Raw genomic sequence first — 26,140 nt, forward strand, 5'->3', positions numbered from 1 at the left:
AGTAACTTAATCCGTGTAACTTAATACTAAATTACAGCAAGTATAAATACCTAAAATTAATACAAGTAAGTATGGTGTTTTTTTCTGAAAAAAAAAAGATAGAAATCCGGGTATCCTATGTCCCAACCCGAATAATTCAAGTACCCAAAACCCGAGTACCCAAGATATTCGGGCCGGGACATGGGACGAATTCAAAACTACCCGAAACTCCGGGTACCGGGTACCCGGATTTGAGCACCCCTACTAATGTAGTGTTATGCATTTGCAAATGCATAACAAATACTAAAATATTAAAAGTCACATGAAAAAAAGAGAAAGAAAGAAAGAAAAAGATGTGTGGGACCACTTCTAATTATACCATTGAAAGTTTATATAATACCATTAGTTATTTAGTGATACTATATATGCACGTAGTTAGTACCACTGAATGCATATGTAGTACCATTGAATGGATATATAATCCCTCACATTTTTCGATATAATTAAAATGTATTAGTTTATTATTTACAATTATTTATAAAATACTTCTATTTTTTTATTTTATAAGTATGAATTATTTTGAGGAAAATAATAAGATTTTATTAAACTATTAAGTTTAGTCTAATTACAACTTCTTTTCTTGAATATATTTGGCCCAAAGTTGATTTCCTACCCAAACCCAAATTTGCCCAAAGTCCAATCCTAATAAAACTAGCAGAGTAAAACCCCTCACTCTCTTCTCCTCCTCTTCACGATTTTCAGCAAGAAAAAAAAAAAAATCGAACCCTGCTGCTGCCGCCCACCCGACAACCACCGTACAGCAATAAGCTTCCTCCCCTTTTCCTTCACTTGTCTTACTTTGTTAATTTGATTTAAAGCTTCAATTTTTATGTGATTTCAATCCTAAATTATTGTTATTATAGTTTGATAGTATGTTTAGATTATAAAAGATTATAAATTTATGGGTTTTAGCATGTTTAAATTATTATATTAATTTTCAGATTTGAGTATGTATGAATTTAGGGTTTAAAGTATTGATTTTTCATGTTTTAGGGCTTGATAACGTACTAAGCAAGTTATTTAATTATTCTATGTTTAAATTATGTCAAAGTATGATTATTTTGGTTGTATATTAATTTTTAGATTACATATTGTAAAATTTGAGTTTTATGTTGTTTATTTGAAGGGTTTTAAGGTTCAAGGTGTAATACACTATTCTAATCATTGAATTATTAATGTAGATCTTTAAAAGTTTGAATTAATTTAAATTTAAATTAATTTTCAGTTTTGATATAATCTGATTTTTATAAGTTTTGAGCCAAAAATAAGGTTTTAGAATGCTTCTATATGATTTAAACAAATATTTATGCAATATGCTAAATATAAATTATTTGAATCGCAAAAACTATTGATAAAACGAATTTTTAGCATGTATTAGTAAGTTAAACTTGTTGTAATTTTATATTACACGCTATATTTTCATGAATTTGACACTTAAACTTGTAATTGGAATGTTGTACTATTAATTTTGACTAATGGAAACAATTTAAAGGCTTTATTTTGATGGTTTGAGAGGTTTTTTTTTAAAATACTTTAGTATTGCTGTAAATTTAATGGCTTGAGTATTGATTTATTTCTCATTGTTTGCTTTAGGAGAGGACTTTGTAGAAGGCGACTTCTAGTTTCTAAAGTGGTCAATCGAATTGTTTACTCAAGGTACGTACAAGTTACAAAACCTTACTTTTAGGTGCATGTTAAGGACGGACCGAGAACTTAGTATCATGTATAGGGATGACTGGGTTAAATTGTTTGGTTATACACTGTGAATTTCATTTGATGTGCACTATTCTTTATTGCAAATGTTGGTTATGCTCTAATTATGCAAGGTGCGCTTAGAGGCAAAGATATGTGATTGGTGAAATGATTTATTTATTACTCATTCATGATTAATGAAATAGGATGAGTAAAGGAAAGATTCAAGTCTTATAAGACAAGGTTAAGGATTTGGGTTGCCTTATGCACTCAAGGTGTTTATACACCGAGGTAGTAAAGGAATAAATAAAAATGTTGCTTGCCACTAATAAATTAAGAACTTGAATTGGAAAGTTGTTTTACTTGATTTAATTGATTATGAATTGATTGTGTTGTTGCATATGAGTCATCACCATGTCTAAACCTGTAAATCACGTAAAGTGCAAGATGGATGAACAATAAAACTCTAGATTGGTGCACATCTGGAGTAATGACAATCAGGGGTTGGGGTACATGGGGTATTAGCCGTGTACTTTTCTCGAGGCCGTCTGATCTACGAGTCTCTTATTTCAAATATTTTCTTAAAACTAGGAGTTAGGTGAGATCTCATACTAACTACGGTCACGGAGTCGCGCCCGTGGTCGTTGGATGTTTATTGATGTTTACGAAAGGAGGCATGGTGTAATACCCTAAACTTTCCTATTTTAAGTTTCGGGGACGAAACTTGTTTTAAGGAGGGTATATTGTAATACCCGAATATTTTATGATTTTATATTATATATTTTATTAAAAAAAATAGTTATTTTTATTTATTAAATAACTTTCCTAATCTCATATTTTTATTTTAGAGTTCGAATTAGAGTTCGAAAAGTTTTAAAACTCTATTATAATTTAGATATGACTCTTTATTTTAAAGCGTAAATAAACTACTTTAACCCTATTATTTATTTGTACAGCCGTAGGTTTTGGTATAAAAATTCTTTTTTCATGGGCTTATATCTAGCAGTAGCCATAATTGCCATGAATTCCTATAATATGTATTATCTTCATGATAACTCTTGATTAAATCCATTATTATCACTTTTCCCCAAAAGTACAAGTTTTGTGCGTGAGATTTAGTTGTGATGGTGGAGTACTTGTGCGTGACTGCGTGAGTTGTTAATCGTGAATCAGTGGAGTATGGTGCTTTATATTGCTTAATTGTTTTCAGATCGAAGGTAATCACACGAATCTTATTTCTTGATTTTGTTTGATTATAAATTGTTAGTATTGATTGTACTTTGTATTGTTATATGTAAATTTTATTATTTGTGAATTATATATGATCATGATTTATATGTATATGGTTAGTGTGTGGTATTGTATGATTTAAATGTCGCATTGATTGATTGTGTTATTTCTAGGGTTTTAATGTTGTCGTTTTAAGGAGTATTAGTCTTGAGGTTTTAGGGCTACTAATATTATATTTGGGTACTAGTTTTATTGCCCTAAGAGTTAAGACGTTTTATGAACCGAATATGTCATCATATATGAATTGGGAACCTGTGCCAATATTGAGATATTATTTATTATCATGTGAAAGATTATTTGATCGATGTATGAGATCAAAAGGTTGAGAATTATTGTTTTGTTCTTGGTTTGAGGCTCGGCGTTATATACCTTAGTCCTTGACATGTTGGTAAGAGGATAATAATCATGAGTTAAGAATGAGGTACAATCTTTATTTATTTTTCTATGGTCCCCTACAGTGGGAATTGGCCCGTATGTGGTCTGGTTCAAGGTGTTTTCTAATTATTGGGAGTATTCAAGTTTTTTTATACTTGTTGGTTTTATTCGAATTACTTATGTCCAAGGCTAGGTATAGAACAAAGAGCATGGCACACTATTGGTTATGAGTTGAGTAAAGGATTATTATTATTCGAGGTTGAGTTGATAAAGGTTATTTTCAGAGTACAATGTGTTATGTAGTTTTGAACTACATTATTTAATTGAGCTAGTAATGTTAATTATTCTATTATACTCTATATTCTGATATATGGTGATTACTGCTGACGTGTGTGTTGCTTTGTTGTGCTACTTGTGTTTGTGGCCATGTCTTTTTCTTATGGTGGCCCTGTGATGATCTATTTTGGAATTTGTCCTTAATGGTGAGCAGACAAGATTGTTTTAGCAGGTTGATCAGGTGATCGTAGCTAAAGGAGCTCAAGTGTTTCGATTAGTTTGTTATAACAAGTTTGTAAAGGTGTATAAATAGCTCACCTAGATTTGTTGGGTTGTAATTATTGGGATTTTATAAGCCTTAACACTTGACAGGTTGTCGAGTGTGGCGGTAATACCTCCGATTTAGGTGTATGCTTCCGCAATTGCATTTAAAGGTTGTTTATTTTTCCTTTATTTATTGTTTATTATTAGCTAGTAAATCGGGGGTGTTACACAAGGGGTTTTTCTTTATTGATGTTCCAAATGGGACATGGGTTGGACAACCTTGTCTATTGCTAAATCCAATGAATAAATTGAAATGAGTTAGCTACTAGTAACTAGAGAAGTCTTAATAAATTGGATAGTTGAGTCATGTGTTGAGTTTATTATTTAATGATGCATATGTTTGATTATTAGTAGCATGTTAGGTATTTCTTAATCTATTTCGCAGCTTGTATGTACTCAGCTTTGCTGATTGCGTGCTTTTGTGTGTGTCCTTCTTTGGTCATGGCCTTCGCCTTTCAATAACCCTGTGACGATCCAATTTTTACACTTGTAATATTGGGGAGCAGAATAACCACAGGATCTTACACATGCAGCATTCATTGGGGTTGTGGGATTTTGAGTAGAGAGTTGGTTGACTGCAGTTTATGTCTTTCGCAAGTTGAATCTATTTTAACTCGATTTTATTTGACACTATTTCTTTTGGTTTGAATTTATTCGAACACTGGATTTATTTACTTACTACTTTTGTTGGGTTTTGAATAAGGGCCGTAATGGTTCCAACTTGTAACACTTATTTTGATTTAATCCTTTGGTTTTGAGGTTTATTTATAACTGTTTTTAAGTTTTCCGCTGCTAAATTCTGAGTTAGCCTTAACCTTTGAACACGTGGCGGTAGCACGCCAGTAATTCTCTTGAAATTGTTCAGGTTATATACAGGTTACTCACAGGTTTTAAGAGAGAATTATTGGGGTGTTACAGGATACATAGAACCACTGAAATATTCAATGGTACTATTTGATCACCCAATGATATTATCAATCACTCAATGGTACTACTCTAAAATCAAGTACTTCCTCTGTTTTTTTTACTTGACCCGCTTTGACTTTTATACTATTTACCACCCCTCATTTGACCGTGTTTTGTGAATAATATGTAAGGAAAAACATATTCATGTTGGATCATTTTGAATTCGTCTCAATAAGTACTATTAAATTACGTGCAATTACACTCTTACCCCTCGTTAAAGTTTTGCATTGACAAGCGTGATAAAAGAAACAAGTCAAGTAAAAAAGAACAAGATGAACTATTAAATTACGTGCAATTACACTCTTACCCCTCGTTATGCAATTGTTCTTGCATAACGGGACTCCCTTTAAAACAAGCTCGAGAGGGGAGAGGGGCGAGGGGAGAGGGGCGAGGGGAAAGAGAAGTTGGTGTTAAAGTATGAACTACCAAAAACAACCTTCCTTTATTTTATTTTACTATTTTAAATAATAATTTTTCAAAAAAAAAATACTTAAAACGATTTAGAAAATAAAAAAAATTACTCCGTAGCTCTTTGAAGACCTTGACAAATATAAAGAAATTTTACCCTATTGACAATTGATTAATCGACTTGGATAAATAATTTAGGAAATATAATACTCCCTCCGTGTTTTTTTAAGCGTTACATTTTGACCGGCACCTAATTTTAGGCAATTTAATTGACTTAAATAAAATAAGAGGTAAGTGGGGTAGTTGGAGTATTAAAAAATTGTAAAAGAAAGATAGTGGGGTTAATAGTTTATTGAAAAGTACTGAATGTGACAGAAAGATATAATAAAAAAAAAGTAGTAGTGGGTTTGGGTGGGGACCATGAAAGGAGAGTGATATAATATTTTAATGTAGCTTTTTGCCAAAAAAGAAAGAGTACTTAAAAAAACACGGCAAAAAATAGAAGTGTAACACTTAAAAAAACACGGAGGGAGTAATAAAATATTATCAAATCTTAAAAATTTAGGAAAGACAGTACAATAAAGGAAATAATGATTTTTAACACCAAAAAAAAAAGATTGAAAATAGTTTTTTAACACAAAAAAAAAAAAAAAAAAAAAAATTAACACCACAAAGAGTTTAGAAAATTGGATTTTACCACTGTAATACCTGTTTTTTAGCTAACAAATTAGTCTATAAAAGGTTCTACTTAAGTGTCTAATAAGACTTATAATTAAAAACTTAGAGTTGCCACCTTATTTTTATCTGAATAAGAACGGATTTTAAAAACAGTCAATTTTAAGAAATAACACTAAAAATCAACTGCTAACTCCATAAAAAGAAATAAGGCACAAGGTTCTGGGTTTAGGTTAAGAGAATCGAACGTCTTGAACTCGTCTTCCCTTCCGTTCTAAGGAACGCTAAGGAACGGACTCTTACTATTGCGTTGTTAAAATTCAAGGTTTAAGACATGTTAATCACATAAAAAAGATATAATAATTAATATAAGGTAGGTTTGAGCACTAAATTAAAGTTGCACTACGTACCGATCATAGTGGGGTTTTGAATTCACTCACGGATTAAAACCTTCGTAGTTCGGACTAATGCCGTGTTTTAAATAACCAATTACATTGGGTTTTTTTTAATTTGGGTAGCTGACATAAACGTCATTTTTGTAAATGAGATTGTAGTGATCTTTCAGATTCACTCATACAAGTAAAATGAACCACCTTGGTTGAGGAAAATCACCCCAATTAGTGATCACCAAATATGTCTTTTGAACAAGACAATTCAACAAATGTGTCCCAATTGACGACTTTTTAGTGGGTCAAGGGATTTTTGAAGTGAAACTATAAGGGTTTACTATATAATCTCACTTTAGTTAAAAAAAACTCAAGGGTAATTTTTGTAAGGTTTTAAGGGTTATGTGTTTAGGCTTAATAAAATTAACCAAATAAAACACGAGACCTGTCAAGGTCTCACTTCCAAATAAAAGGGAACAATGAACTATTTAATCATATCCGATTGTCAATTAATCCATTGGGTAATTATAATGGATATAAGCTTATTTTTATGGAGATGGATAATTATTACAACCTTATAAAACTAAATAATTAAACTTAACCTCATGTTTGGAAATGAGGCCATAACCTTATATTAACTATCGTTTAATTATTCCCTACCCTATAAAAGCTGGGAATCACAAATAAGAAGTGCCTAAATCTCTTAAATCCTTATGAACAGTGTCTGGACAATTTCACCCCTATATTTTGCCTTTGGTTTCCTTATCTACAGTGAACTTCCTATTTTACCCTTCATTTCAATACGTGTTCCACTTTTCCAACTCGGGTTTTCTTCTGTTTCCTTTACTACAGAGTACAGACTATGTCTATCTCCTATCACTTCTCAGTCTCTCTCCTCTCGTTCTTCTCTCAATCTTCTCCTCTCTAGCTCTTTTCTCATTGTCTCCTTCTCAATCACCAATTCACCGGTAACCACCACGAAGACACCAGTATATTGCAATTATCCACAATTTTGGCACACGATTCTAACAAACTGCAACCAGCCAGCCACCTCGCGTCCAGGGATCGCAAACTCTAGGTCGCGCGCCTCCAGCGATCGCAACCACCAGATCACGCGGCCCAAGCAGCCACCAGATCCACGTCCTCTTCCTCGCCAACGACCATCCAGTCACGACCAGGTTGTTTTCTTCTTCCTTCTCTTTCGTAGACAATTCCTCTATTTTTTGATTAAATTGATTGTTGAAATGAATTGATTTATGGGTTTTTATTTTTCCCTTTCTGGGTTTTTGTTTAATTTTTAAGGATTGTTGTTAATAAATTTTATGGGGTTTAATTTTGTTGGGGTTTAACATTTATGGGTGATTGTTGAATTTTCTAGGGAAAAAATTAAAGAAAGTTGGGAGGAAGTGTGAGAAAGAGAAGGTTGGACCATGCAAAGCTCGAAAATAGTAGGCAATGCTAGCTCCTCTGGTAATTATGCAAGTCCATTGGTGGAAATTTCACGTATAATTTTTCATTTCTTTATTTTGGTTTTTTTAATGGAAATATTTGAGTGAAATTTGCAAATTAAATTGTCTGTAGTTGGAAGCTTTCAACAAATTATTACATTATGATTATTATAATTATTTATTGGCTCACAAGTTCTAAAATTTAGAGCTTTTTCGGCATTTAGAGCAATATGAAAAATATGAACTTTAGATTTAGTTGATGTTAATTAAAAAAAAAACCATAAAAATTATTGTAGATCATGTTCATTATAAGAAGTGTTACATTATTTAAAACTTACTACCAGATAGAAAGTGTTAAAATAGTGTGCAATCTCTTGAATTTTTCTATACTCAAGGGTTTTGAACTTTTAATTTTAATTTTTTCTAAGAAGTGTAGAGAAATTAGCTTAGGAAAATGCAATTAGTTTAGGAAAAAGGTTTATAAAAAACGCGGCAGAGAAAAAAAGACCATATAAGAAATCATTTAATAAAATCATGGCAATGAATTCAAATAAAGAAAGAAAAAGAGAGGGTCGTCCCTCTAGAAAAGTAACTGATGAAAATAGGGTCTATTGGCTTTGGAGAGATGAAGGACCAATTAAGAACGATCACATTAGGACATCAAGATAATTAGCTTAGAAGAGAAATTAAAGATAGAGACAGCTTAAGAAAGATCACTTAAGAAAATTAGTGCAATCACTCTTATATTTTGACTACATTTAAAATTATCTATATCAAATATTAATAAAAACAAAAATTAAATTTGCTAAAATAAACATGTTGCTAAATTAGGCCAATTCATGGATAACCCATAAGAAATTATCTTTGCTACCTTTGGTCCAAGTACAAAAGTCAATCCATGTCAAATAGTTTACTAACCTATCTCCTTGCATAGAAAACAATAAAAAAATAAAGCTTTTAAAATGTTGCAAAACCTATAGGCTTATAAAAAAATTAAAGGTCCTATTTTTTTTATTTTTTTTACTACATTTAAATTATTCATATCAAATCAAAATGTAATAAAAACAAACAGTAAATCTATTAAAACGAACATGCTACTAAGTTAGGCCCAATTTATTCGTAACCCATAAGAAATTATCTTTAATTCCTACAAAAAAAACCACAAAAAAAAATATTTCAAGTTCAAGTATTATTTTTTTTATTATATTTGTTGAAAAAATTTAGTTTAATTGCTTAAGTGTTCCTAGCTAGTCTATATTAAAATAATAAAAAGTTTATCTCTCAAGATTCAGTTTTATTTTCCTAAATCAAAAGTAAAAAAAAGGTTCATTAGCTTTATTTTGCACTAATTTCTTTTAATATCTCAAAAAAGTCAAAAAAATATCACTTAGTCTCTCTTATTTCACTTTAATTAAGGAGTTATCATCCTTATAAGCAAAAAGGGTTATCCAAATAAAAATAGCTACATCTAGCTTAAGGCATTATCCTTATTCCTTTCTAAATTTCCTTTATTATTATTATTAGGGTTGTTTATCGGTCCAAGACCGGACCGGACCGGACCGACCCGGATTGGACCGAAGACCGAAAATTGCTTAATGCTTGGATTTTGGTGGGAATTGAATCAAGGGAATTATTATTATATCATGAATGCGATTTATTGAGCAAGTAGAGCTTTTTCGTGTTGATGTCGGACTAAGAGTGTGCTATATTTCTAGGCAGAGAAGGAGGATGGCTAACAAAGATGCTTTAGCTGATGCTATTAGGCTACTAGCTGAGAACTTGAACCAAAACCTCAATGATAATCCTGATCCTGTGGGTGAGATGTTTAAGAAGCTTGCTCAAGTCAAGCCACCATACTTTGAGGGAGGTGGAGACCTAACTTTTTTGGAGAATTAGGTTGGGAAGTTTGATAAGATTTTTGCTGCTTTGAATTGCCTTGAGAATATGAGAGTGGATCAAGCTGCCATGTATTTGAAGGAAGAGGCAGATATTTGGTGGAGGGATGATGGAAATGTGCTTCGTTGAGGCTAATTTTGGTTGGGAGACTTTCAAAACCAAACTTAGGGAGAAGTTCTATCCACCATTCTTAAGGAAACAAAAGGCTCATCAAGAGTTTATCAATTTGCAAATGAACAGTATGTTGATTACTGAGTACTATAACAAGTTTATGAACTTGTCAAGGTTTGCTCCTGAACTGAGGAGTTGAAATTTGAGCAAGGTTTGACCAAACAATTGCAGAAGGACTTGGCTGGAAAGACATTTAAGACTCTTGATAAGGTCTATGGGAGAGCAGCGCACCTGTACAATCTAATGTCAGGAGCACAACTGAGAGTGGAAGTGTTGGAGAAAAGCGTAAGGATTTTGGGAATTCGAGTAACCAAGGTAACTTTAAGAAGCCAAGGAGTGAGAATTTCCAGAATAAGAATGTTCAGAACAATGGAGGATCTTCTAGACATAATGGCCAAGCTGAGAGCCATTACAACTGCAAGAGTGTAACACCCCCAAAATTTAAAAATCGTCATTCAAACTCTGGAAGTGTTACTAAGAGGCATAGGATAGTTCGATAAAAACAAACATTAAACTATTATACCATAGCTAGGTGGTCTAAAACAAGTATAACTTATTACAACCCAAACTTAACATAACTTAAACCAAAAGTATATTAAATGACGACAAGGTCAAATAGTCTTATTCAGTTATACGTCCTCACTCGAACCAACCCGTCTTACCAACCTGCAAAAGTAAATAGGAAACACAAGGAGAAACTCCAAAATCAGATAAACTGAGTAATCACGACTCCATCCCGTAAAATAAATAATTTTGTTTTGAAAACACCTTTTTTTACGTGAAACAATAAATTAAAATAAGTTAATATTATCAAGTTAAGCACTCGCACAGGTAACAAATGACATAACCACGCAAGTTTACTTACAACGTATATTTAAGAAAGGGAAAGAGAACGCTAGTAGGCCGGGACTAATCCCAAGTAACCACCTACTTACAAGGGTTGCGTATTACCCTGTATTGGCCAAGTATATGTCAACAAAATGTCCCTAGTGTGCACACCCCTCACTAATCTAATGGGTAACCGCAATTTACCGCGCACCAAAAGTATTAGGAGGAAGACTCATGAAAGATAATAGATAGAAAAATGTAGTACCAAACCTACTAGAAGCCTATTGGGTATCCACATATGTGCACCAATAAAACATCTAGTAGGGCAACCTGTTCTTCACCCTTTTGGGGGTTTCATTTCCCTTCTTAAATTTATTATAATTTTAAATTCTTTGCAATTAAACACTTAGTCATAAAATTCACACATAATCTAAGATTATACTTATAAAAATGATAGTACCCAAGTCACTTTTTAAAAGAAATCAAGTATCATAGTACATTGTATAAAATCGTCGTATCAAAACATCATATACGAAACAACATATCCAAAGTATCAATACTTAAGATAAATCAATATTATCATATACGTAGATACTAGTAGTAATAAAAGTAATATCATCCATATTAATAATTTCATATAACAACACATACCTATTTCTACTTGGATTCAGAATTGGCATAATATCCTTTGTGACAAGGTTAGGGGTTTGGAAGAGAGCTTTCAAATGTTTCTAGCTGGAATTGAAGGCATTTCGGATGCAAGGAACAACCTGATTTTTTCAAAAATTAGCCAGAATGCCTGGTCTACTATTAAAAAAATGGAAGGTAAGGCTTTATGCAGGATCTGCCACAACAGTGAGAATGCTGCAAGTGGTTTAGAGGTTGCTAGGGATGGTCCCCCTGGGTTTGACACAAGAAGCAGCAGCAGAGAGGAGCAGGAGCTAAGCAGGACAGTGCCTTTGATACAGGGTAACAGTGAATGCACAAGAGGCAATTTAGAAATAAAATACATAAAAAACAGGAGCAGGACAATTTGGTGCTGGAAAATTGAACACCAAGATGGCTACAGGATACAGAGGGAAGGAACTAAGAAAATAGGTGATAAAGTGCATGACATAGTTTCTACTCTGCAGGAAGGAATCAATGAAGCACTTTGCAGGAAGATGTGGCATATACAGGTCTTAGCCAAGGATCTCAGATTAGCTGGATGGCTGGAAGCAGACTTCAATGGAGCTCTTCATGTGAGGGATAAGCTATGCAACATCAGAAGCAGATTATGTGAATTTCATTGTTTTAGTGTTGTTTCGTCTGTTAGGAAGTGTTATAACTCTGGGGATTAAGTCCCTTTTTCTCGGCTGTCAAAAAAAAAAATTCATATGACACGTCTACCACATAATCGCATCAAAACGGTTTCCTAACGGGATTCTATGTTCTTGATGGACATCGAAAATTACCTTGATAGCGCGTAATTTTGTCCTACTAATTTCCTGAGCGATCTCCTATGTAGCCTCCGTCTATAAATAAGCGGGTAAAAAAAAAAAATATATCTAAGTTAGTGCATATATCATACATGTATATAAATTGTACCCTTGTATCTAACAAAGCTAAGAATGGCAAGATTAATAAATAATAAAAAAAAAAAAAAATTCAAGTTAAAACCAAAATTGCAACAATCCGATTTTAAATAAAAAAAAAACCTAAAAGAAATTTTTTTTTTGTAAAACCACCAAATATCATAAAAGAGGAAAAAAAACACTTGCTTTCTTAAAAAAAAAGAAAACCCATTCTTTTCCTCTGTTAAGTTCTCACGAACTACAGAGATGAAAACCCTTTTTTTTTTTTAAAGAAATCTCATAATCCCATAAGATTAAAACACAATTACAAGGAAGAAAAATGAACTTGAGAGCAAGAATGTGGAAGATAGCCGGTATGATTAGTCGATATATTGGGAATGGCAACGGTGCTTGCGTCAGTAACCATGGTGACGATCATGGTAATTAAAGGATAAGAACAAGATAATCAAATACTCTAGCAAGGAAAATATATCAGAACTCACCAATAAGTGTATAATTTCGAGAAGAGGGTGGTTCATGAAAAATTGGTGGATGATGTATTTATATACTTGCAGGGAGGGAGAATGAAAGGTTGGGGATGATAAAAGGATAATTAGGCATTCAATTAGGATGAACAACTGAAATATGTATTGAAATTTCATTGAAACGAGGAAGATGAGGAGTTTTGATTAACCCATGGTATACATGAACTGGTGAACATATCCAGTTTCTCGTCTCCATTATTCTTTTCTTTTTTTTTCTTTTTTTAAAAAAAGATTAATAAAATCATAAAAGATATAATAATAATAAAATCAATTTAATTAAGATACTAAAATCATTTCATCCTTATCAAAACTGTTTGTCATACTATTAGAAATATTTGCATCGTACCAAAAATTTCTTTTCCAAACTTAAAAATCAAAAAAATATTTTAAATCAGAAAATTCCCCCTTTATGAAAATAATAACTATACATAAATTTTACGGGTATTACAAAGAGATATGGCAAGGATCATCCTGGAAAAGATTGTGATGGGAACTTGGTTGTGTGTAGGTTCTGTAACAAGAAGGGTCATCGGGAGTTTGAGTGTTTCTCCAAACTAAAGCAACAAGGGAATGGGAACAAGTTTACTCCAACAAGCAATCAAGGAGAGAATTCAAATGGTCAAAATGGGAATGCAAAGAACGGAAATGTTGGCAACAACAACTCCGGGAATCAAGGAAAGAATGTCACTCCAGGTCGTTTGTCTATGATGATCAAGAAAGAAGCTGAAAGGTCTTCTTATGTTGTCATTGGTAACTTTTCTATTCATTCTATTTTTGTAAAAGCTTTATTTGATTCTGGAGCCACCTATTCTTTTATTTCTAGTTCTGTTGTGAAACAATTAGGACTATTTAAGCCAAAATCGATTGACTTGTCTATTAGTTTGCCTACTGGTGAAGTTGTGAGGTGCACTAAGATGCATAAGGGTTTACCTTTGAGGATTGGAGAGACTGATTTTCCATCAAATCTCATAGAATTTGAGTTAGGTGACCTTGATGTCATTTTGGGAATAGATTGGTTGGCCACTTATAAAGCTAAGATTGATTGTGAGATATAGAAGGTAAGGAGTCCTTTGGGGGTGACTGTGACTTACAGACGTTTTGGGAAACCAAATGGTATTGAGATTATTTCTGCGATGAAGTTGTTAAAGCTTGTAGGTAAGGGGTACCCTTTGTTCTTTTGTTGTGTGCAAGACTTGGAAATGAGTAGTAAGGTGAATGTGGAAGATGTGCCAATTGTGAATGAATTTTTGGATGTATTTCTTGAAGAGATTTCTAGGATGCCACCAAAAAGGAAAGTGTAGTTTACAATAGATTTGGTTCTTGGAACAACACCAATATTTAAGGCACCATATAAAATGACACATGCTGAGATGGGGGAGTAGTTGAAAGTGCAATTGCAAGAATTGTTGAATAAAGGATATATTAGGCCAAGTGCATCTCCTTGGGGAACATCAGTTTTATTTGTGAAGAAGAAAGATGGGAGCATGAGATTGTGCATTGATTATAAGGAGTTGGATAATGTGACAATAAAGAATAAGTACCCACTACCCAGAATCGATGATTTGTTTGATCATTTGAAAGGAGCTAGTGTGTTTTCCAAGATTGATTTACGTTCGGGTTATCATCAATTAAGAGTGGCTGATACAGATATACCTAAGCCTGCTTTTAGGACTAGATATGGGCACTATGAGTTTACAGCTATGCCTTTTGGGTTGACTAATACACGTGCAATCTTTATGGACTTGATGAATAGAATATTCCATGAGTATTTGGATAATTTTGTGGTTGTTTTTATTGATGACATTTTTTGTACACTCTAAAAGTGAGGAAGAACTTGAGCCCCTTGGGAGGCAGAGGATCATATGAGAAAGAGATACCCTGAATTATTTAATGAGGAAAGTTACGAGGGCGTAACTCTTGTTCTTTAATTAAGGGGGGTAGAATGTCTATAACTTCGCGCTTTTTTCCCAGATACCCTGAATTATTTAATGAGGAAAGTTACAAGGGCGTAACTCTTGTTCTTTAAGGGGGGTAGAATGCGTATAATTTCGCGCTTTTTACCCTATTTTATGCTATTTTGTGGTGTTTTTATGCTTTTCATAGCTATTTATTGTTTACGTATCCCGTGAAGTACGTAAATTGGGATGGTGAAAAGGTATTAGTGTCGATATTATGACACAATTGGAATTCCAGCAACATAATTTTGAAATTTTGAAATGGTTTTATGCAAAAGTTTTGCAATTTAAGGGGTTTTGTGCTAAGTTTCGGGACGAAACTTCTTTTAAGAGGGGTAGGTTGTAATCCCCCGTATTTTTAAATAATTTATAAATGAAATTTAATTTTATTTATAATATTTATTTGTATTTTTTCAGAATTTATTCTACAAGTTTCAAATTATATTTGGATTGATTTTAAAAAAGGGCCTTGTATGGTTCCAATTTGTAAACTTTGACTTATTCGTTTTCTAAACTATGTTATTTTAAAGACTTAAGTTTGATTTTCCGCTGTGATACTTTGATAAGGCCTTAACGTTTGAACACGTGGTGGTAGCATGTCAGTAATTCTCTTGGATTTTGTTCAGGGTACTCACAGGTTTGAAGAAAGAATTATTGGGGCGTTACACAAACATATTAGTTAGCATAATAATAATTTATATTAATAAGAATCAAGGAAATTAAGAAAAGTATAAGGATAATGCCTTGAGATAGATGTAGCTATTTTTTGGATAACCCTTTTTGCTTATCAATGATGATAACTCCTTAATTAAAGTGAAATAAGAGAGATTAAGTGAAATTTTTTTGACTTTTTGAGATATTAAAACAAATTAGTGCAAAAAAAAGCTAATGAACCTTTTTTTTGACTTTTGATTAAGGAAAATAAACTTGAAAAATAAAACTAAATCTTGAGAGGTAAATTTTTTTTTTTTGGCTTTATATAGACTAGGAATACTTAAGCAATTAAACTAAAATTTTTTAACAAGGATATTAAAGAAAAATAATACTTGAACTTGAAATTAATTTTTGTGGTTTTTTTATAGGAATTAAAGATAATTTTTTAGAGAGAATTTTTAGAGAGAGAATTAGTAGAAATTTTGGTGTGTTGAATGAGAAAATTAGGGGGTATTTCTAGGAATATAAAGGGGTTAATTTGTAAATAAAATATAATTCAAGGATTTAAATGGTAAATATCAAGATTTTGGTAATACTGAGAATATTGATATTAAATTCTTTTGTTTTATGTGTAACAAACTACTTTATCTATTTTGCAATACTTAAACTGATAAAATAAAGAAAACTGTAACTAAAGTAGGACTCTAATATTCATACAATAAAAAGGTTCTAAAATGCGATGGTATTACAAAAAGAAAATATTTAACTAAGTCATGTCAAAACTCAAAAATACTCACGTGATATACGTATAAAGACAAAGTACCTAAATCAACTAAGTGATCATTCATGAATCTCTCAATTCATTATACTCACCAAGATACTAAAACAATACTTATAAAATAATTATCTCCCCAAAATGTCAACTCTGAAAGTTACACAAAGACATTAGGTTACAATACCTGTAGGGTCAGACAAAATATTTTCAGACCTTATATATAAAAATAAAAATTAGTCTATGCCCTTATAGACAGTACATATAAATTTACCAAAGAACATCTAACCATACGACAAAATCTTATACGCGCGAGCATTACAAACAATGACCCTAACAAAAAAAAAAGTAAAGTTAAATAAATCATATAAAGTCATACAACATAAAAAATGACGTGGTCAAAGTAAAATTATACTATGTAAAATCATATAATAAAAAAGTTGACATGGTTAAAAGTAATAATTATTAAGTTATTAAGTCATACAACATAAAGTTAACGTGGTCAAGAGTAAAATATATTCTCATAACCGAACGACTTTTTAAAAGAAACGTGAACTCTAATCCTGTCTTACTCTATTAAAACATAAATTTATATTTATTACAGTCGTGTTATTTCACCATTTACACGCAATGACAAGAGATACAAAATTAGATCAAAACAAATTGAAGAAACGAAAAAAAAAAAATCCCACCAAGGGGACATGATCCATGAAAGGGGATTCACCATCATGAAGTGCTTGCAACTGTTTGTTATAAACTCAAATTACTACTGTAGCTCCATGCATTCATATCCCCACAATCTGAATGATCACCGTTGCTCCATGCGTTCATATCCCTTACAATCTGCATTATATTCTATTTTGGGGTTTTTGTACGTACCCGAGTGGAGGGCGCGTACATCCCGCGGGAGACAGATCTGCAATGCAACACACCCTCGACCGGCTTGGTCATCTGCAAAACAACGGACCCCGGGGGGGCCGGAGGTGCGCCTCTGACGATCAAGTTAGTGACCGAAATGTATTTTAGAGAGAGAAAGTAGAGAGAAGGGAGAGTAATTGTGGGGGGCATTGCCTTGGAGGATGAATTGGATCCCTTGAAACTGATGTAAAGATCAGTATTTATAGAGCATTGGGGCATGTGCCTTTTAGGTTATTTAACCTAAGTAGATTGACTTCCCACCATTTTACGTTTTCTAGGGTTGTGGGCTTAGAGCCCATTTTCACCCTTTTATCATTGAGTGACACGTGTCATGCTCTAATTGGCTCGTTGAGCGATGAGCTTACGGACACGTGTCGTGGTGGCATTGGTCCACATATAGAGGGTATTTTTACCCTAAACAAATTCTAAAAGCTAATGAAAATATAATGTGCTTCTTTATATATTTCGGCCATTATCAGCCTGTTTTACTCCTATCCACATACGCGCTTCTTATCAATAGATGATCATTGATTCAATCGATCCGAATTGATGTTTATCGGATCCAATAGCAGGATAAAAAAAGACAGTATTATTTTAGTTTACGGTAAAAATATTATATCAAAGGAGGTCCCTTGTGTAGTACTTTTTTGGTGTGGTAAACTTTATTGCAGGAAAGGGAATATATGTCATTTCCCTACCTTGGTTGGGCATGAGTCTTTGGAGTAGTGGACTTTATAGGTAAGCTGGCTAAATAATAAAATATTGCACAAATCGTAAAAATCACTATATAAAATAAAAAAGTACTCTAACACTCTAGATGAACATACATACCAATATACTCAATATACTTTAAAGGATTAAACAATAACATGTTCCCCTGGTGAGGCAAAAAAATATTGTACTTTTATACTATATGATAGTTATACGTATACAAAAAAATACGGTATCAAATACCCACTTTTTACTATAAAAAGAAAATTACCCTTATCCAAATCTCCACTCATCACTTATTTCTTATCTCCTTTTATCTCCCTCCTTACTGGCAAAAACCAAGCAAAGACCACCATTAATTTCGGCCACCATGTTTCAAGGCAACCAAGAAGATCAACCTGTCTTCACCTTTGAAGAAGACATGAAGATGATACGGGTGTACTTCATGTACATTGTGGGGTTAGTGGTCCTAATGGCTGCATTAATATACTTGCTAATTAGCAAGTGAAGCTCAAAGTTACTTCGGTGGAGCAGGGTAAAAGTACATGTGGTGTTAGCTGTACTTCAATATTTTTGTAATTTAGTAGTTTAGAAGTACAAATTGTAACATGCATTTTGGAAATTATGAATAAAAATCATTATTATTAGTCGTTTTCTTCATTTTAAATAGTTTAAAAAATGTCATTAAGTTCATAAAAAATTTTAGCAAAATAATAATAATTATTGCAAAAATAATAACTATAATGATAAAAATAATAAAATGGATAATTTCAATAGTGGGATCAAATTTTGGTGTCTACAAGTACCACTTAACGAAGTCCGTCCAAAAATCCGTTAGTTGAGGTCTATAGTGACACATGTCGCCATGCTATTGGTTTAAAAAAAGGAAATAAAATTTTTAAAAAATTTCCTAAAACTACCCCAACCCCACCATTATCACCTTTTTTCTCCACCCCAAACCAGCGCGACCGCCATACCTTGCCCACCGCCGACACACCCCCTCCCCTAACCTAACCTTACCCCCACCGGAGCCCACCATCTCCCTTTCTAGCAGCCCTAAACTTCCCCAAAAACCCCCAAACGTAAGCCCCCTCTCCAAAAAACAACCACGAATTCGGCCACCAATCGCCGAATTCGTGGCTAAGTTTTAGGGAATAAGGCTACTGTTTGGCGGTGGTGTAGCGATTTAGGGTTGCAGAAAGGGAGGGTATGGGTTCCAGTGGGGTGGGGTTAGACTGGGGGATGGGGTGTGCCGGCAATAGGGTAGGGGGCAACAACTGCTATCTGAGAGAGGAAAAGAGGGTGGCCGGTGGGGGGGGGGTCCGAGGTGGCTGGGTAGTTTAAGGTTTTTATACTATTCTTTTTTTTTTGCCACTAACAAAGAGACACGTGTCAATGTAGACTCCATTTTACGAATTTTTGGACGGAATCCGTTAAGTAGTGGTAATCCAATATTCTAAATTTTTTGTGGTGTTAAAATAAAATAAAAAAAAAAAAAATTGGCCGTTAAAAGCCATTTTCAGAATTTTTTTTTTTTTTTGTTAAAAATTAAAATTTCCTATGATAAAAAGTTACTCCCTCCGTCCCTTTATTACATGCCTGTATTCCTTTTGGGGGTGATCAAAACTAAGTGCCTATTGCTGGAATCTTTCCTTATTTGGTATGTGTTTTTTTACACAAATACCCTCATTGTCCTAATTTAATTCCCATAGTGTCCTCATGTTTATTCCACCTGTCAACTCTCTTTCTTATTTTTTGTGTTGACTCCTTTTGGCATTTACTCACACCGACATATTCTTTCTCTCTCCTTAATTTTCCACAAGCTTCTGGGTTCTTCGTTCCTCTGTTTCTCTCTCTAAACTCATCTTCAACCTCTTTTATTCTTCAATTAGTTGCACAAATTGATTAATTTCCAGAAAAAAGTCCTAATTTCGCATAAAATAGTCCCAATAATACCATCCCCTTTTAATTTAGACCCAAACAACGCTTGTATGGAGTAGATCTGGAGTTTTTGGTACTACTGTCCATTTTATCTTTTCTCAAAAATTAGATTTTGTTGCTATTGTGTGAGTTCTTAGTTTGATTTGTGCATTTCTTCATATTTTAAAGATAATTCCGTTAAATTTCGCACTTCTTGTTGAGAAATGTCCCAAAAAAATTCTTGTGGTGGTAATGGTTGTTGTGGTTACGGGGGTGGTGGTAACGGTTATTGTGGTAAGGGTGGGTGTGGTCACGGTGGAGGTGGTAACGGTGGGGGTTGTGGTGGTCACGCTGGAGGTCAAGGGGCTGGTGGTTGTGGTGGTCACGCTGGACAGGAGGGTGGAGGTTCTAGTGGTCACGGTGCTGGTGGTTCTGGTGGTTACGGTGGTGGTCACGGGGGAGGTGGTTCTGGTGGTTGTGGGCACGGTGGTGGTAACGGTGGTGGTTATTACCTTGGTAATGATGAGGAGAAGTTGAAGTTTGCAGATAACCATAAGTTTCCACCTTCCTCTGTTTATTACCTTGATCTTGATGAAGTTTTTGGTGGGTCTATGGAGGATGATATGAATGGTGATGATGAACCATATGAGTGTAGCGATCGTGATTGTCATCTTACTTCTTCTTGTCGTGGTGAACATTCTTATAGTTTGAATGTTTGGAGGGATCGTTTTGGTCGGTATCTTGATCCTAGGGAGAGTAGTAGTCGTTATGGAGGTGGTGGGTGTGGTGATGGAACCGTATATGGTGAGGAGGTTCAATCTTTGGCCAAGCAACCAACTGAGCCCCCTATTGACCCTATTGGTTATGCTCCTGATTCATATGATTCTGAAAATTGTCCCATTGATCGTTATGGACCCGGTACCGCCTTTGGATACGTTAGTGATTCTTGTGAATCAAGGTCCCCTCAAGTTGATAGTGTTGCCTCTGGATATGCAAGTGATTCTTGTGAATCACATAGCTAAGTTCCCTGATCTCTATTTACTTATTTATTTAATTAAGTCATCTTAATATTGTTTAGGCTATTTGGATTGTAAAACTTGGTTGGATGATTAGTGTTGTTAGTGTTAGTTGTTGGAGTTTTAGCATGAGTATGGCTAGCTATTATTGTTAATCTCAGTATGCTTTTGGTGTTTAATATGAGTATGATTATGGTTAATCTAGAATGATAATTTACTTGATGCATGGTTGCCTTGTTGATGATATTATGTATTTGATGATATGATGCATTATTTACTTGATGCTTATTTTGGTTTTGAAGTATGATTAGTATCTCAGATGCATGAATATGATTGTTATTTTGAACAATTGCTCTGTCCTATTTTTTTCCCTTTATTCTTATGAATGGTCTATGATGATAGTCACTCTAATGAGACCCTTTAATTTTCCAATAGCATTTTCCGTTGAATAACATCATTCAATACAGAGTATGTTTGTGTTGATGGATGAACATTCTTTAGGCAGAGCTATTGTGAATTTGTTGTTAATGGTCAATGATTGGTATGGGACATCTGAGACCTTTATTTTCATTTTCTTATAATCAATGATGACACTCCAGTATATGAGGTTATTATCCCATTTTATACTCAACGCACTTTGCCATTAGCTTCCAACCATATACACTTGGTTGTTGAGACTTTTAGGATTTTGTGTTGAATAAGTTATTGGGTGATGATCAGTGATAGATGGGGGATTCTGAGATGATTATATTGTTTTGCATGTTTATGTTGTCATAAGTGTGTGGACAATAAAGAAAATGAAATGCACAAGTACCTTCACCTAAGTTTTTCCATTATAAATTTGAAATAGATCATACAATTTCAAATCCGTACAAACAAAGTTTTTAACTTTGCTACCCCCCAAAAAAGATAACACAAAATAAGAGAAATAGATCTTATTCTTTCATTTACTTCTAGAAATTGTAGTGATGTGCCCAAAAAGTTGTTAACTCTACATTAGTTTGGATATGTACTTCTCTTCTTCTGTTTGGATGATGAAGCTTCATGGTCATTAGCACATGCTTTTGTCCCATACTTTGATATATAATGTGCTTCATCCCATAATGCTTCCTCATTTATTTGTGATGCCCAGTAGGCTAACTCTTAATTCATGACATCCGGGTATGCTTCAGTGTATTCCATGTTGTCTTTTTCTTCAATTATGATCCCTTCATTGACATGTGCCTGCATATTTTCAATATCATTTGGTGTAACATGTTGCTGCCTTTGTGTTGAATTCACACCTTCATCTTCTGTCAAATCGATTGGTGGTTCACCTATGTCCCCATAACATGCTTCCCATGCTTTTAGCACAGCCCAATTTGGTGCATGCATCCTTTCTTCTAATTTTCCTTCCCTGAGTAATTTCTCCTTGTTCATATGTGGGTTAGTGTAGTCATTGCCTCCTTTCACCTTCAACACCTCATTCATTATTGCTTGTAGTGTAACCCACACAAAACACAATGTTTGAGGCTTTAACTCATAATATGCTTGATTAACTGCTGCTAGTAACTCATTAACATTCTTTGGCATCTTTTTATGTTGAAGTGTCTGTATGGAATTGAAAAAACCTAAGCCCAAGATGTTTAAATCTGGACTATTAGGTGGCTGCTGCACTAATATGAAAGTGAATTCCCCTTGTTGATAAACTTGTTGCCACTCAGGATCATCTTGTAAAATATGTGTTCTGCAGTTATCTTGTTGTATGTAGATTGTCTTTGAAGTGCCATTATTTGGCCATTTGGCTTTGATTGCTGGAACAATTTTGTCAATTAGCATCCTTCTCATTGTTTCCTTTGTGATTGATTCCACAACTTTGGTGACCATAGTGCCTTTTTCTCTGTACTTTGAATTCCTTTTGGCTGGCTCTTGAAAAGTGAATGGGAATATCTCAAATCTCCCATCAAAGTAACAGCTTCCATCCTCTCTGAACCTTGGTCTAGCTGTTGCTGATAAAAACATAGCCTTTGGTATTTTTGTGCTTGATTGCCCTGTTCTGTGTGTACCTTTCTCTGATCTTACTAAATAATATCTCTGGCTTTTTTTGGTTAAATAAAACCATTCATCAATGTGGACAAAGTCATACATTGGATAATATCTGGTTTTTGTCCATGGTGTTGATCACATCAACAATCCAAGGATCCACTTTAGTCTTGTTATCTTGTTTGCTTCACTCATCTTTGGCTTTAGTGGATTAGTGTGCGGTTTTAGATCACCTCTCTAAATCATCCTAAGAATAATACTTCTTGAAATTTGTAGTGTTTCTACAAGATCTCTAATGCAAGTCCTCTGCCCAATGCTCAATTTACTGATTGCATCTTCTAGGATTTGCACCCTTTTCCCTCCCGCAAGATGATATTTTGTGCATGGATTGTACGTGTTGGTTTCAGCCTTTTGCTTTTTTGCATCATGCCACAATTTACTTACTGTCCTTCTACAAGAATTGAATTGTTGCATCTTGTTTAATTGCTCCATTGTTTAAATTGTCCCCATCAGAATTCTTCAAGAGGAATATGAGGAGATTGAACCTCTGTTCAGTGTTGAGCCTGTTCTTCCGCTTATGATGAGTTGGTGGCCTGCCATTGTTTGGTTGATGCTGACCTTGCTGACCATTTTGATGGTGATGAGTGTTGCTGTGATGTTGTTGATCAATCCTCTAAATCTTCATCCTCATCAGGATGCCTATTCAAATCAATGCCAAGTCCCCCATTGGTTTCCATTTCATCATCATCACTACTGTGTAGGAGTTTATAGGTACTACGCAGCGGAAATAATATATATGAATCATATTCAAAAGAGTACCTAATCCAAGGATCGCATGCATAACACACAAGACACATAATCATACCTTTGAAGCGTGAATTCCACGAAGCTATTCGACAGGCAAATCAGGGAGAGAATAGAGCCCCAAGTGTTGCTCCTCTACTTAGTCCACGAGATTCGAACGAGCCGTCCACCAATACTAGATTGGTCGAGTGATTGAGGAAAACCGCGATCACCACCTTTTCGGACAACCGACCACCGCACGAACCACCACCACCACGAGACACCACCGGCGCCTAGGAGGAGGAGATTGACGTGAGAGAGGGAGTATGAGAGGGGGTTGGTTTCGTGTTTGCTAATTAGGGTTTGATCTAAATGATCAGTTAATTCCTTACATGCAAACCTAGGCACCTAGTCTATTTATAATCTCATTATAATTAGACTAGGGCACGAAGCCCAATAGCCTCTTAAAGCCCCATATGGCCGGCCACCTAGAGTGATGAGGCCCATGATGGGCCTCGTCCTCTAATGCTCGATCTAGCCCCTTTGTGTGACTTTATAGGATCTGTCCAATTGGGCTTTGGCCTATTTTACTAGTCCAAAGATCGTAAGTACCTCTAGCTATGGCAAAACGACGACCCAAATGTCCGGACTTAATTATCTCCATAATTTGATCCAATTATATATCTAGTAATTGCACACGACGAAGACATAACTCCTTCAATCTCCCACTTGTCTGAGACAAGGGTGCAATATTCAAATTCCTTAAGTCAATATATATGTCGATTTGATAATATGATTGCATCACATGTCGAGATCATTGAATTACAAAACCAAATGATTACTGAGTAATGCATTTGAACGCGGCCACGTATTTTCTGAATTCTCCCTCATCAAGCGGCCATGACACATTTCCTAATTTAATAGGTAGACTCTATCCAATCTTGTAGCAATAAGCCTCCCACTCAACTTCTGAAATGACCGGGAAACACCCTTTATAATCTCCAGTTACGGGCAGACGTTTGAGTGTACCACAGCCATAACATCCATTGAATGAAATCAATGTTCCACTCATGTCAAAGGAATCCACTAATATATACGGAAGCTCTATACTTGAACTTCAAAGTAGGTCAATAGTTCGATCATGCATCATTCATGCATATCCAAGTGATTGACCGAGCATCACTATGCCCCTATAGCCCATGAAACTGCGCTATCCAGTCAATCTTACATGCTAGTCCATTTATTGAAATCATTTATGCCCACTTTAATGATTTCGAACTAGGAACTTAAATAATATATGAATTTTGTTCACCTGTGGGGTTTCATTCAAAAGGTCATCAACCTAGTGAGCCCATCAATTCATAATTATTTTGGACATTTTATTTAATTTCAAAACCATAATTAAATAAGAGAAATAATAATTTCTATTTTAAACATAATTCTGCAAATTGATGTATTTTCTTATGTAATATGTTTTCACAAACATACACAACTTAAATTTACATAATTTGCTTCAATCCAAGACTTTAATATGACTTTCATACCTTAGTCTAAGGAAGGGGTTTTAGTGATTTCTCACTCATAATAAAACTTTGCAGAACGTGACCTTCCGCTGGTCAATGATCTCATATCTGAGGCGATATCTCATATTCATTTGTTTGGATTTGTGATGTGACCCTAGCTCCTTTGTTCTTGGGCAAAGGTGACCCTTTAGTCATATGACATTTTAATCCGAACATCCTCTAAAACTATCCGACTATAGCTTAATATACATATTCTGACATTGAGCATGCAATAGTGCTCTGCTTTGAACTTTTCAAGCTCACTATACTTCTCCATACTGACAAAATTGTGCCTCTAGATCAAAATCTAGAGTCATCTTGCCTGTTTGGAAAAACTTGCATTCGTAAAACTTTTTGACAACTTGTTTACCTTTAACACCATAAACTAGAAAAATTCCTTTAGCGCTTCTCAAGTACTCAAGGATTTGTTCTTGGTAACTTTCCGTATGCTTATTCTGTATTTGCTTGAAACTTGCTACATATGCACAAGTCATATGTAACAACTTGCTTTGTACATTTCATGGCACATGTAATGGACCCTTTTGCAAAAGCATAAGGTACAGTACCTTTACAACTCAACTCTACTAACTTTTAAAGGCATAGAGTTTTACTGAGTGTAAAACCATGAGGCATGGAAAAAAAATCCTCTCTTAGAGTCTTGCATCTTGAACTTGTCAAGAATCTTATCAACATAAGTCTCTTGATTAGGTCCAGTCATCCTTCAAGATTCACTTTGTGGATTTTGATTCCCAATATGTACACAACATCTCCTAAGTCTCCCATATAGAAAAACAATCTTTCTAACCACTGCTTGACTCATTCAAGCATTGATATATCATTTCATATGAAATGTATGTTAACTACATACTAGACTAAGAAGACCAATTGCTCCCACTAAACTTCTTGTCTGTACAAGATTTCTTTTCATTCTTCCAAGGTAATCAAACTGTTTGAT

General features: G+C 34.2%; 2 protein-coding genes and 1 long non-coding RNA gene across 3 annotated transcripts; 1 reads left to right on the top strand and 2 right to left on the bottom strand.

The window, feature by feature from the left end:
* Positions 1 to 10,443: 10,443 nt before the first annotated feature.
* On the bottom strand, positions 10,444 to 12,708 carry LOC145593544 (uncharacterized). Its single transcript, XR_014102761.1, has 2 exons — positions 12,229 to 12,708; positions 10,444 to 10,612 (listed from the first exon to the last, which is right to left on the bottom strand). It is a non-coding gene; the product is annotated as an uncharacterized LOC145593544 (long non-coding RNA).
* A 44-nt stretch (positions 12,709 to 12,752) lies between these two features.
* LOC145594286 (uncharacterized) lies at positions 12,753 to 13,927 on the top strand. Its single transcript, XM_081650619.1, has 2 exons — positions 12,753 to 12,767; positions 13,325 to 13,927. Exons 1-2 carry the CDS (start codon positions 12,753 to 12,755, stop codon positions 13,925 to 13,927), a joined length of 618 nt encoding a protein of 205 aa, XP_081506745.1.
* Positions 13,928 to 21,961: 8,034 nt separating this feature from the next.
* Positions 21,962 to 22,819, bottom strand: LOC145594287 (uncharacterized). The gene has a single exon (XM_081650621.1). It carries the CDS (start codon positions 22,817 to 22,819, stop codon positions 21,962 to 21,964), a length of 858 nt encoding a protein of 285 aa, XP_081506747.1.
* Positions 22,820 to 26,140: the final 3,321 nt, after the last annotated feature.

Source organism: Chenopodium album, chromosome 19 (genome assembly GCF_948465745.1).
Source record: "Chenopodium album chromosome 19, dcCheAlbu1.1, whole genome shotgun sequence".
NCBI classification, from domain to species: domain Eukaryota; kingdom Viridiplantae; phylum Streptophyta; class Magnoliopsida; order Caryophyllales; family Amaranthaceae; genus Chenopodium; species Chenopodium album.